This window comes from Macrotis lagotis, chromosome X (assembly GCF_037893015.1).
Source record: "Macrotis lagotis isolate mMagLag1 chromosome X, bilby.v1.9.chrom.fasta, whole genome shotgun sequence".
NCBI lineage: Eukaryota > Metazoa > Chordata > Mammalia > Peramelemorphia > Peramelidae > Macrotis > Macrotis lagotis.
This window is the reverse complement of record NC_133666.1, coordinates 311,155,612-311,169,795: the sequence shown is the minus strand read 5'-3', so window position 1 is coordinate 311,169,795 and position 14,184 is coordinate 311,155,612. Positions and strand designations below refer to the sequence as shown.

General features: G+C 38.6%; 1 protein-coding gene across 3 annotated transcripts in view; it reads right to left on the bottom strand.

Annotated features, from left to right (window-relative positions):
• The window catches only part of LOXHD1 (lipoxygenase homology PLAT domains 1), a 266,512-nt gene that overhangs the window by 96,549 nt on the left and 155,779 nt on the right, over positions 1-14,184 (bottom strand). For all 3 annotated transcript variants that reach the window (XM_074203499.1, XM_074203500.1, XM_074203501.1), the window contains 4 exons: positions 11,100-11,278; positions 8,646-8,750; positions 6,438-6,569; positions 4,610-4,774 (listed from right to left, as the gene is read on the bottom strand). In XM_074203499.1, coding sequence (XP_074059600.1) covers positions 4,610-4,774; positions 6,438-6,569; positions 8,646-8,750; positions 11,100-11,278 — 581 coding nt within the window. The remainder of the gene's footprint in view (positions 1-4,609; positions 4,775-6,437; positions 6,570-8,645; positions 8,751-11,099; positions 11,279-14,184) is intronic.

The window sequence follows — 14,184 nt, the reverse complement described above, 5'->3', positions numbered from 1 at the left end:
CTGACTGTCACACACCACCACCCCCTGCCTGTCCCAATTCAATATAATTCAATGATGCCCTATTATCTCTAGGATCAAATATAAACTCCTTTGTCATTTAAGGCCAAGCATAGCCTGGCCCCTCTCCTTCATACACTCTATAGTCAGCCAAACTGACATTTTTGCTCCTCCTCAAAACTAAGATAAAAACACAAGTAAAATATCCAAACATGAATAGGAAATTAAGGTATGATACCATCTATTAGGCAGAGCCACATTAAGCAAGAGGCGTGAATTTATATCAAAAACTTTCTGCTGGGTGGAAGCCAGTGACAATGCACATTTTCTTGGTGCTGTTGCACTGTGTGTGATGAATAAATACATGCTAAGAAACATGGATCTTGCTGAAAAGATGTTATCTTCACTAACAGGATGACCTATTATTTGATTGTTGTTCATATATCTTGATTTTTATTTTTTTATTCTGAACTTTATAAAGCAATCATTTTCATAACAGTAGAATAGAAAACAGATTATTACACATGAAATTGCAAATCTAATTATGTACTACTTGCTATAAACTATAAATATAATAAAGTTATCATATAACTTCAAAGTATCTTTAAAATAATTCATTGATTTAGCTACACTTATGTTGATTAAATTAATTGAAAAATTAATTACTAACATTTTATTTATATACTAGAACATAAAGATTTTAAAAAATAAATGAGAATGAATCACATTATTCAAAAAGTTTTTGTACAGTTAATAAATTTAAAAAATTTAAACTGTTTATTCCACATTTATCTTATTCTTTCTTAATTTCTATTTTGTAAATTTTTATAACATTTAATATATTTGTATAATATAATATATTATATAGCTTAGAATTAAAAAACACAATTTCTGGAGGTACATACTTAAAAATATTTTCTGAAGAAGTGTATGATGAAATAAATTTGGAGACCAGTAAAGAACTCCCCACTAATCTGCCTATGAATCTAAATTTTATTAACTCCTGATTTTGAAGCAGAGCTCTCCCAGTTAAATGCTAACTCACCATTATAAAAAGACTAATATGAGTATAGAGCAGTGGATCTCAAAGTACAATGTGGAGTGTTTTGGGAGTCTCTTATATCTGTTTAGGTATTCAGCAAGATCAAAACTAGTTTCCTAATAATGTAAAGATGTTTTAATTTGTATAGAGTCATATCGATAGATATCACTCATATAAACAAAACTTCTTAGGAATGGTCCTCAATAATTTTTAAGTGTGAAAAGTGGTTTTTAGATCAAAACATTTGATTAACTGCTGGTGGAGATTCATGAATTTCTATGATTGCAAAGAGAGAGGAATAGAGACACAGAGAGATAAAGACAAAAACAGAGAGAAAGACAGAGACATCCCTTTCCCTGTCTGCTCCACTGGAGGTTGAAGCAGCCCTCTAGCTCCTAGGACTTGAAAAACTGAGTTTTTTTTGTCCCTGCTTTGGCAGACGTGTTTAGAAGAATGAAGGAGAAATGGATTTTTCAGTCAGGCCAGAAGCAACAATCTTAAAGCACAGACTGTAAAAACTCTTCTTTTATGAAGTCTGGACTCTCCTAAGGGAGGAAGTAAAAAACAAATCAATGAAACAAGTATTCTGAGCATTACCTCTGAGAACCACAAAATTTCCTTCTCCCTTTCTGTTTCTCCCCTACCCATTCCCTTGGCACTTGACAAGCAAACTGATTTTTCTATTCTCATAGGCTATAGTCAGTGTTCCTTTCCTTTTCTGTTCTCCCCAAGGTTTTTACACATTTGTCTGTGTCAATTGGTCTGTCCTACATCATGAGTCCCAGTATTTAGGGACCATATTGACTTGGTTTTCTCTATTTGGAACTCAGGTAGAACATTAAACAGATTGAAATTTTTCTTAGTTTAGGGGTAGCCTAGAGAATATTTTGACATTCCAATATTATTCCATTTTAGTACTTCAAAAAATTTATAAAGAGAATCATAAACTGGTTGAGTTGAAGGGACTTCATAGGACACCTATTCCAACTTCTTGGCACTTGAGCTTAAAACTTAAGAACAGAGTTTGGAAACCTCATCTCTGTGGAATATGCTTGGATTGCGAGGAATAAAGTTACAGGCAACCTAGAGCCCCAGGCTCCCTAATACTTAATAGAGATCCTTTCTGAAGTTTGGGGATGAACTTTCTTTTCCCCTTGTCTCCCCAAAGAGCTCCATGAAGCTTTATTTCTTTATCTGACCAATAAAATAAAAAGTCATTATTCTTAGAGATGAAATTTCTAATTTAGACTTGGGTGATTAGATATTGTTAGGTAGCAGAGAAGGGAATAAACCCCTGGTTCCATTAAAAATAGTAATAATTAACTTAGAAATGTGGATTTGGAATTGGAGGGGAGCTTAGAAGTCACTGAGTTCAACCCCTATCATTTTACAGAAGAGGAAACTGAGGCCCATAGAGGTTAAGTGACTTCCCTAATCCTCTAATTATAAATCCAATTCTCTATCCACAAGATATGATTTATTCTACCCTGGAGATCCTAGAGAGAACATATAGCAAGAAGTGGAAAGATGAAAATTTAGGCTTGAAACAAGGAAAACCTTCCTAACTATAAGAGCTTTCCTAAAATGGAATGGGCCACTTTCAGAAGCTGAAGGTAGTCAGCCTCAATTTCTCTCTCTAGTCACCTCACATATTTGCTGCCAAATCTTACCATTTCCTGCTTCACCCCATCCCTCATGTACATCCCTTTCTCTCCATTTACACAGCCACCATTGTGATGCAGGCTGCCTTATCCCTTCTTGGCTCAGATCTCTTTCATTCTAGTTTGTCCTCCATTCAGCTGCCAGTGATCTTCCTAAAGCACAAGAGGGATTGTGCCATCTCCTTACTTTATCAACTCAACCCATAAACTCTAGGTTCTCTTCTTAGCATTTAAAACTCTTTCTTATTTTGTCCTTTCCTATTCTAGTTTTTTTATACTTTAGTCCCCTCTATGTTTTATGATTCAGCAACTTAATTACTTGATGTAAAACACACAATACTCCATCTCTCAGCTCTTTCTTTTTCTTGAAGTATCCCCAGTATGGAATATTTTTTCTCTTCACCTCTACCTATCATTTTCCCAGGTATTCTTCAAGAGTCAGCTTAAATCTCACTCTTCTTCAGGTCTTTCCCAATACCTCCATCCAGTCCCATCCCCCATTAGTGGCTTTCCTCTGAGATTACCTCTCTCAACTAGATGGCATAATAGGTAGAGTACTACCTCTGAAGTCAGTAGGACCTGAATTCAAACCCCACCTCAGACACTTAGTAACTGCAAATCATTTAATCTTAACTGACTCAAATCCAGGGCTAGCTCCAGTCGTCCTGATTCATATCTGGCTGTTGGGTACAGACAGTTCGGTAGGAGAAAGTGAAGCTGGTGAACTAGTTCAGCATCCCTACAAACACTCAAAACCCCAGCACACCCTCAGTCAAATTCAATTCATATGCATGTCATGGCATCACCTCCCAGATGTCATGGTATTTTTTCAAGAACAAAGTATTAACATAACTTTGCTCATTAGAATATGAGTTCTTTAAAGGAGAGACTATATTTTTGCCATTATTTATAAACATTGCATTTACCATAGTTACTAACACACAGTAAAAGCTTAAGTGAGTGCTGACATTGTTGACTAACTTAGTGGATTCTCCCTCACTGGCAGCATTCAAACAAGATTAAGTTAGATGACCATTTGTCACTGGCAGCATTCAAACAAGATTAAGTTAGATGACCATTTGTCACGTATGTTATAAGGAGTGTTTCTTGCTCAGATACAAATTAGATCTAGTGCCTTTTGAGGTCCTATCTAACAATGAAAGTCCTCTGATTTTAAAAATCTTTTCCAATCTCTTCCTCACTCCAAGCACCAGGAGAAATTCTTATACAGGATAAGTAGGTAAGTAATTCTATGCAAAATAACACTAATGGATGAACCTAAATATGATTTTATTGTTGTTGAGACATTTTTTCAGTCATGTGCAACTCTTTGTGACCCCATTTGGGGTTTTCTTGGCAAAGATACTGGAATAGTCTGCCATAATTTCTACAGCTCATTTTACAGAAGAGAAAACTGAGGCAAACAGGATCAAGCAACTTGCTCAAAATCACACAGCTGTTAAGTGTCTAAAATTAGATTTCAACCCACAAAGAGAAGTCTTCTTGACTCCAGTCCCTGTGATAAATCCATTGCACCACCTTAGCTGTCCTTAAACTTTTACAATTTTTAGTATTCTCAGTGTGTTTTTATTTAGATCAACTTCTTTGATGTTTCCAACAATCGTGTGAGTGACCAAGGATATATACTATTACCTACCTTTGACAGATGTACAAATAGGTCAAAAGAGGTGAATGGATCAAGATCATATAATCATTTTGTAGCAGAGATGAGGACTCTGATTTTATAATCCTTATTCAAGTACCTTTATCACCAGACCCTTTGGAAGAGGAATGAAAGGCCCCCAGGGAGCTAGATAGGCTCATTCTACAGCAAAAGCACTAGTGGAAAGGGTCAGGCAGCACTTGAGGTGAGACACTAAGGACACAAGAACAGCAACTATATACCTACACGGAGTGTATGTTTTGGTCTGTAGATCTGCAGGGAAGAGATCCCGGTAGATGGCTCCATCATCTTCCTCTTTTCCTAGCCAGCGTCCACAGGGATATGTCAGACACTTTCCTAGAGATGGCATGTCCACCTCTACCCAGTCCACAAACCAGCCTGGGGACTTGCCTAGGGAAAAATACACATGTCTAGCCTAATAAGTAGGCAGAGAAGTATTTGAAGTTCCTTTTTTCCTACATGGTGAGATTTCAGGGCCATAGAAGAGGTCCTGATGCTCAAACACTCAAATTTTCCTCTAGCTGCTAGATAATACTTAAAATTCCACCATTGTGTCTTATCCCAAAAGTTTAGACCTTGATTTCAATTAAAATTGTGCACACTCTTGGGAGGGATTGCTTATAAGCTGTTCTGCCATTGACATCTTCTTGTGAATGAAGGAGAAAGGGAGACAGAGGGTGAAGATAATGGCAAAATCCAAGAAACAGAAAGGATAGAGTTGTAACATAAGGGAGGAATCATTCAGAATGGGGAAGCTAGAGATACACCAGAAACAAACCCTATAGACTTAGTGATTTCTCCCAGGGTCAATTCTGAAAAAAAAAAAAAGGAAATTAAGGTGGATAGTTGGAGCTTTGGGTGAGAAGATGGAGAGGAAGAGAAGAATTTCTTAGAAGATACAATTAATTGCTATCATGAAAGGAGAAAGATGATGACAAGAAAGGGGATATAATTTGGTCTATCTCTATATATGTGAAAAACTGTCTTTCCTTCTTCAGCAGAATATACATGTATGAGTTGGCACTAAGAACACAGAGGAAAAATGAAAAAGAAAATGGTAAAATTGGGGTGGAAGTAGGAAAGATTGCACAGACAGGGACAAATAAGAAAAGAAGAAGGACATAGTCTTATTCTCTAAATTCAGGAACACTAGGACATGAGTACCCTCAAGGGGACATGAGTAAACCTAAGGAAAAGCTATTATAAATATTGGATGTAAAAATAGTAAACTCTTTACTCCCAAGAGATGGTGAAATTCTATTCAATCAACAATATTAGCTCATATAATATCCCAGACTAGGTGCTAGGTGCTGGGGATATGAGGATAAAAATGAAACTGCCTGCCCTCAAGGAGATTACATTCTACTGGTATGGGGAAAAGATAACATATAAACAGTTAAGTAAATCCAAAACATATTAAAGATAATCTTGGGGTGGGAGAATAGTAACTAGAAGGATCAGAAAATCACTTAAGTGTGAGGTGGCACTTGGGCTAAGCATGAATGGAACTAAGGAACCCAAGAGGTACAGAGTCAGGTATGAAATGTCATGAGCAAGAGATCAAGTTGCCCTAGTATACAAAGGGGAATAATGTGAAATTAATCTAGAAAAGTAAATTGGAATGAGATCATGAAAGACTTGCATTTTCTATGAGTAATAGGGAGCCACTAATGCTTCTTGAGAAGGGGAGTGATATAGTCATACCTGTGCTTCAGGAATATCGATTTGGCAACTGTATGGAAGATGGGTTAGAGAGAGAAGAAAATGATAGTAAAGGAAACATGGTAGTAAAGACCATGCCTCAAATGATGACCATGTGGGTGGATGGAAGGTTCTAAATATTAGTGGATTCAAATGAGCTTAGATGATAGATCTCTCCTCGTTTCTTGGGAGCAAGAAGGGATGTTTAAGGCAGGTCACTTTATAACTTGTTTCTTGTTACTCTTTTTAGAGAGAAGCCTGAACTACAGGGAGTAGGGGTTGATTAGGCTGATGTTTTGGGGGGGTCTCATGTTCTTAACAAGAAACAGGGGACAAAGAAAACAAGACTCACCTGCATTGTCATGGCCAATCCTGATTTTTTGAAGCTCTCCAAGGTAAAATGCATCCACTGTGAAGATTTCAATGCTCCCTCTCTCAAACTTGTCCTTGTTGCTGGACTTGGAAGACTTCAAGAGAATTGTTCCTGCCAATACAGTGGCCTCAACATGACTGACCACATGTAGGATCCTCTAAAGCTACCTAATCACTCCATCCTGAGAATAGCTCAGCCCCTCACCACCATTCTTTTCCCATAGGTGTGGGGAGTTCAGAAAGGAAAAAAGGTGAGGCGGGCACCCTTTAACACTCCTCTGGCAGAAAGAGGTATGCCCTTAGGAGAAGGGAAATTCTTATAAGATTCCTCCGGGGGAACAGAAGGAGAGAAAAGGCATACTAGTGCCCTCTAGACACCCCACCTTGACTTTAAGTATTAAATCCAATGATCTGGTAGTAATCGTAATGTCACTCTGGAATTTGGGGTGGGTTTATGAATTATTGCCTCTGTCCTCTAATACAAACACACTTTCCTTCTAGGTCCTCTTGATCTTCTGCATCATCTTTGAATCACATCTCTGGTCCAATTTCTAAAGGAATTCTTTTGGGATGAATAGACTCTATTCTCCAATATACCAACCCAGTCTCCAACTTGCTCTCTTCTCTTATTTCATCTTCTTTGTTAAATATAGACACCTAGCAAGAGATTGAGCATCTACTGAGCACTGGTTAACTAACTATACCACTGGGCAATTGATCAACTGATTAAAGAGGTAGGTCACTAGCTGGCTGACTAAAAACCTGAGAAAGGAAGTTGATAGAAGACTCCACTTGCTTCCAGATTGCTTGGCATTGCCCATGATGCAGGCACCTTCTGTCTAGCACACTGTCTGCTGCTCTTTAGAGTTATTGTCATATCTGTTTAACATGTGCAAAATCACCATCTTCCCCTGCCCCTCAGTAGTCTCCAAAGTCAGGAGAGGTCTAAATGAAAGTGATGGAAAATACAGTAAGCAGCTCCCTAATGTTTAGGGTCCAGGACCCCTGTCATTCAGAATTTGAAATGCAAACCCAGTGATGCCCACAGGGAAATCAAGGGAAGCAATGTGAAATTTGAGAAGGGGCTCCTAGTAGAAAGACCTATTAACAGATCTAGAGACATTTACCCCAAGGGAAAGAAAACTGAGGGAAAGGGGTTTTCATTTAATAATTTTCAAGTCCATCAAGAGTTACCATATGAGCAGAACCGAGAATTAGGGGCTAAAAAAGGCACAAGGGATTAGAATGAAGAAAGTTGGATTTAGGTCAGAAATAGTAATAAATTTCTGTGATAGCCCCCCAAAGATATTTGCCTATCAGCCTCTCTGGGTCCCATCAGACTCACTTGCTCTGAACTATCTTTTTTCCTGGACATTGGACATGTCTGTCCTTCCTGCTTGAGAGGCTCCTGTCCCACCCTATCTTTTCTAGAAAGTTACCCCAGAAATCATGCCCCCAAATTGCTTTTCCTATCTGATTCCTCAGGACCTCTCCCAGTTAATACATAGCAATCCCTATCTCAGATTTAAAAGATGGGAAATCAATCAGAAAGTAAGAACCAGCATGTCTCTATAAAACCCTTCACTATTCAGCTGCCTCCATGAGCTAGGGTAGCAAATGGGACCCAGGCATCTCTGTATTAATCAGGAGGCAAGTTCGCCAAGGAGCCTGGTAGAGCAGAGTGTGCCAAGTATGGGAAGATCTCAACTGGAGAACCATCACTAATCTTCCATTCCACTTCCTGCTGTAGCCTGAGCACCCTTCCCACCCTTGAGTCTCTAATCACTAATTGTGATCTCCTTTTTGCCTTGCCCCATCATCCCCTGGGTTCCTACTTCCATTTAGACTCTGCACCTCCCTATTGTTTTATGTTATTCTTCTGGTAATGCTTTTCTAAGTTCCAAAAGTATAGATATAGACTAGGACTACATAGTAATTATAAAAGTTGAAAATCACTAGACCAATTAAACAATGGAATGGCAGTGTTTACCAAAAAAGAGGTACCCTTCTTTGAGGAGATGATTTGAATGCTGTCTTGCCTGAAGGCAGAAGGATGGACTAGATGACTCCTAATATGGGCTCTTCTAGCTTGATGTGGAAACTATAGATAGGTCTTACAACTAATTCCAGTTGCAAGGAACATACTTATTTAAATGAAATCAAGTCTCACCCACCCAGGGATTTTTACCTGTGTCATCATCTGTGCCAAAAAGAGTGATGAAGACGTTGGCATCTGTGCCTGCTCTCTTCTTGTCACCAGTCTTCACAGTCACTGAATACATGGTAGATTTATCTGCCGGGTGAGGGGCGTGGAGGTGTGAGCAGTGTGAGCTGTTCTCAATTTCAGACTTGGTGGGAGAAAAGTACAGGTCTGGATTGTGGCCCCTGGGTGACTGACCCAGTCAGATAACTTCAGATCCACATTCCAGGGAAATTTCCATGATTCCATGGTCACTAGGAAATGCTTTCAGGATATTGCTCCCAGGAATTGGTGATATTCTGTATGACCCCATAGTGGGTCATGGGGAGGATCATGGCCATGGGGGATGGGCTTTGGGCTTAGTTCAGTTTACCAGTTGCTACCAGAGAAATTAGATCTGCTTCATAGGTCACTGGACAAATGTCCCAGTGCCCTCCCACTTTATCTACCAACCTATGGAATTTCTCTTCCTTCTTTCTGATAAACCATGACTCTTTCTAGAAGCAAAATTCAGTTCAATTTATCTCACTTCTTCCTGAAAACCTTCCTTGTGTGCCCCATTTGGACGAACCTTCCTGAAAACCCTAAGCATTCTACCTCAGAACACCTATCATTAGCTTTGCTTTTTTTCTTTCTTTCTTTCTTTCTTTTTTTTTTTTTGGTTGGGCAAGTGGGGAAGCACACTTGTGATTTCATTAATGCCCTGGTGTAAGGAAATTCTGGTATGTTAACACTTTATACCAATTCAGGTCAACCCCTTGGCAACTTTGTAGTCTTTGGGAGTTAGGGGAAAAGGGGCTAAAAGGGTATTTGTCTTGCCTATGGTCATACAAGCAGTGATGCATTATAATCAGGACTTGAACCCAGATTCTCCTGATTCCAAAGCATCATCATACTTCCTTTTGACTGTGAATTTGTTACATGTGCTAGTCCTTTCTTCCTCCAATAGCCTGAAAACATCTTGTATGTAGGAATCAGATTCTTCCCTTCTTTCTGGGATCACACAGTGAACACCTAATAAATACTGTTGGAAGTTTTATGGAGATGACTGGGATACTCTGTATCCTCTCTAGAGTTAAGGCATCTTTAACAAGCAGGCCTAGGTCATGCCCATGATGCCAGGCCACTGAGTTCACAGAAGCTAAGCTTCTTAATCTCCAGGTAAACATTATTACCAACCATAAATTATTCCTTTTCATTTTCCTCAAAGAACAATTTGGGGGAATAAGACCATGTTCTCCCTGTATATTCATTCAAATGTCAAGTCTGGCTGTTTCTAGTTATATGAACTCTCTGGAATACAATCTCAGCTTAGGTTCTCATGTCTTCTAATCTAAAATATTGCAACCACCTCTTAACTGATCTCCTTGTTCCAAGTATCACACACTGCTATCAAGGTAATTTTCATTAAGCACAGATCTCAACCATCTGACATCCCTACTCAACTAACCCCAGTGACTTCCTAATGCTTCAAGAATAAAATAGAAAGTCCTATGAAAAGCTTTTGAAGTCCTGGACTTGAACTGCCTTCCTGCACTCCACCATCTAACTAAATTGACTTTCTCACTTTCTCTCTGTTCCTCATTCACAACACTCCTGTCTCCATATCTTTACACTGTTTTCCATGCTTAGAATATACTTCCTCCTTATTTCCACTTCACAGTTCTCTTCTTTTTTTATGTTGCTGTTCAGACACCATCTTCTGCATGAAGCCTTTCCTGATCTGCACCTCCTTCTCCCCATTAATACCAGTGCCCTCCAAACTACCTTGTATTCAGTTACTTTGTGTATGTAAATGTGTATGTATTTATTCATTTTATATTTAGGCCACAAGTTATACTGTTCTTGTACTCTCCTGCCACTAGAATGAAAATGTCTCATGAGTACAAATTGTTTTATTCTTTGATTTTGTCCCTTCCCTGTCTTGCACAGAGCCTGGTGCAGGGTAGATATTAATAAGTATTTGTGAATTAATTGATAGAAGAGTCCCTTGCACATGGTAAACATTTAATCAATATATGTTGAATAGAATGGAACTGAAATTATCAGAGACCAAAGCAGGGCAGCACATGATTAAGTTCCAAATAAGTAATAAATTCTGAGGGAACTCAAAAGGGAGAGAATCCAATATAGGCTGGAGGTTTTAGGTAAAATTTTAGGTTTCAGATGGCAATTTAAGCTGGATTTTAAAGGACAAACAACACTGAGCCCTCCAGGTGGGAGGCTTAGATATGGAGGCAGAAATAAGCATGGTACATGCAGCCCAATGAGGATGCCAGTAGGCCCAACTGAAACAGAAGGTTTATATAAGGTGATGAATAGGGGCAAAGATGGAATTATCATGGCAGTGAGAAGCAGGATGTGGAGGGGATATAGCCTGAGGATTTGAGTAGTCTCAATTATTGATGGGAAGGAAAGAATCAGGACTAGGTCAAGGGCAACCTTTCATATCCAAGGCCAGATTGGCAAGCCCGGCGTCTTCAGTCCCTCCTTCCTCTCCCTCTTCCTCTTCATTCTCCACGTCCTTCAGGAAATATGACTCATCTACTGGAATCAGCTCCCTGGAGAGTTGCCCATCATCTTCATCGACTGCCAGCCAGCGCTGGCATGGGAAGTAGTACCTAAAAGGAGACAAGTGAGGTATGGTCGGCTGGCACCTCAAACCCTGTGACAGTCTCTGAAAGACAGGAAAGGGGCCATCATCAATGTCAATTGAAAGTATAGCGCCTAAAGCACTTCATCTCCTCCTATCTGGTTTGACATGATTCCCAGCAAAGTCAACAAAGACAGTTGCATTTTCTCTAAAACATGATAGCACTACATGGAAGGTGAGGAAAGTTCTAAGGGGTTCTATTCTATTAGATTAGGTTATTATTAGGTTGACAACCACAGAGTCTTAAAACTTAGGTTTGTATTCTGAGTTCATTACACTTTATCCAGTTGGGCAAACTTAGTCCCAGAAAGATTAGACAAATTAAATAATCTAAAAAAGTATAATTTTACTTTAAAATTAAAATTTTCATCTTCATATCTATTTTCTTTGCCTCACACATTGAGTAAAGTGACAGACCTGGTCCTTTGAGATAGTCATGGATTCTAGTACATCTAATAATGTTAGCCAAGTCATTTCTTGGCAGTTAGGTAGCATAGTGGATAGAGCACTCAGCCTGTAATAAGGAAGCCCTGATTTCATATACAGCCTCACACACTTACTATGTGAACCCAAGCAAGTCACTTCACCTCTGCCTTGTCTCAATTTCTTCATCATCTTCTTCATTTGTCATACAATAAAAATAATCATAGCTCTTATCTTCCAGGGTTGTTGTGAGAATAAAAAGAGATAATATCTGTAAAATGCTTTTTCAAATCTTAGAGTACTAAATCAATGCTAATTATTATTGCTATTGTTATTATTATATTTCTCTAAGCCTCTTTTGATTTATCTATCAAATGGGGCAATAATACTTGTGTTATATCTATAGTTGTAGTCAGGAACAAATTATATACAGGGTATGTATGGGTTTCTTATGTTGTAAAATACTACATAAATGTGATTTATTTCTTGCTACCATATAAGAGTACTTGGGACTTAGGAAATGAAATAAAAAAATCTGGAGCAATTGGAGGGAGAGAAGATACAGGCTTCAGCAGTGTCTTAGTGTAGGGCTGGGTAATTTAATGGTTACCTGATGCTTGAGGAATCATTAGATCACAGTGTGAATGTTAGAGCTAGAAAAGATCTTATATCTAGAAGGGATAGGTCATCTAGAGCCATGCCTTCATTTTCTAGTGAGGGATATTTGGACTCACTGGGAGGGGAAGTGATTTATTTAAGATCACAAAGTAATAAGGAGAAGAGTCCAACTCCAAATTCAGTATTCTTTTCACCATACCACATTGGGACTTAAGCTTACAACTAATTCTGCATTTATATTGTATTCAATCAAATAATTCTCCTAACTTATTGGAGTTTCTACTCTGCTTCTAGAATGTATACTCCACTCCAATTCAATTCAGAGTCTGTTTCTTGAGATCATGAAATTCTTTTAAAGGTTCTGAGAAGATTCTATCACCCCCAAATATTTACTGCCATGTCCATCATGAGACTTGAAATCCCTTACAGAGATAATCCCTATGCCTTTTGGTCTTCTAGAGGGTTCAAATGAAACATGACCACAGTGGAAGGATCACAGAATGTCCATGATCAGATGATCTAATTAAAAGATTGTAGATTCAGAGCTTGGAGGGACCTCAAGAATCATGGAATCCAAATCTTTCATTTTACAAATGAGGAAATCAGGACCTAGAGAGGTGAGACCCAAACTAGAGGTCACAGTGGTAGAACTGAGATTAGATATGGCCTAACTTAAAATCTTATATTCTCTCTATTGTATTATGCTGTCCCCTCTTTGTACAAGTGAGTAAAGGAAGAGTCAGAGAAGGGAAATAATTGAAAAATGTCACAAGAGAAATTTGTGGCTACTAGGTGCCATATATAAATCCTGAGGGACTGGTAAAATGGTGTTGACCTCTACAGTATCAGGGAAGGCAGGAGTGCAGGAGGGTTTAGGGGAATAAAATGAGTCCTGTTTTGGATAGAATGAGTTTAAGATGTCTAGTGGACATACAGTTCAAAATATCTGAAAAGCAAGTTGGAGTTACAAGACTGGAGGTCAGCAAAAAGGTTAAGGTAGGAAGGTCAATTTGAGAATCATTAGCACAGAAGTGATAATTAAATCCATTGGAGCTGATGACATCACCATGTAAAATAGCATAGAGGGAGAAAAGAAAAGAGACCAGGACAGAGCCCTTAGGGATATCTATGGTTAGAGGGAGTTATCTGGAGGAGGATCCAGCTAAAGAGAAAGAGAAAGAGTGGTCAGATGGTAGGAAAAGAACCAGGGGAAAGAGAGGTGTCCTGAAAGTTTAGAGAGAAGACAGTATCAAAATTGAGAGAATGATCAACAATGTCAAAAGCTGCAGTGAGGTCTAGGTAAATGAAGACTGAGCAAAGGTCATTGGATCATTAGGAACTGTGGAGAAAGCAGTTTCAATGGAATGATAATTCAGAAGTCAGATTTTAAGATGTTGAGAGGAACAAGTAAAAAGAGACAAAGTAAAGGCACATATTGTAGGACCATTGCTCAAGAGTTTTGCCACAAAGGACAGAGACGGGTTGGAAGGATGAAGTAAGGAGTTTTTTAGGTGACATGGGCATGGTTGTAGGCAACAGGAAATGAATCAGGAGAGAGAGAGAGAGAGAGAGAGAGAGAGAGAGAGAGAGAGAGAGAGAGAGAGAGAGAGAGAGAGAAATTAAATCATAATTGCTCCCATCTATAATGTGATCTAGAATCTTCTTTAATACCATACCTCCCCAATCATGAGATACAATTGTTTATACAGATCAACTATACACTGAACTTGAAGTCATATGACTAAGGTCTTAAGCTAATTTTATTGTAAATAAGAAATTAGAAGAGGAGTTCTTCACTTGTGCTCTTGGAATCACAGAATGCAGGTTAGTGTT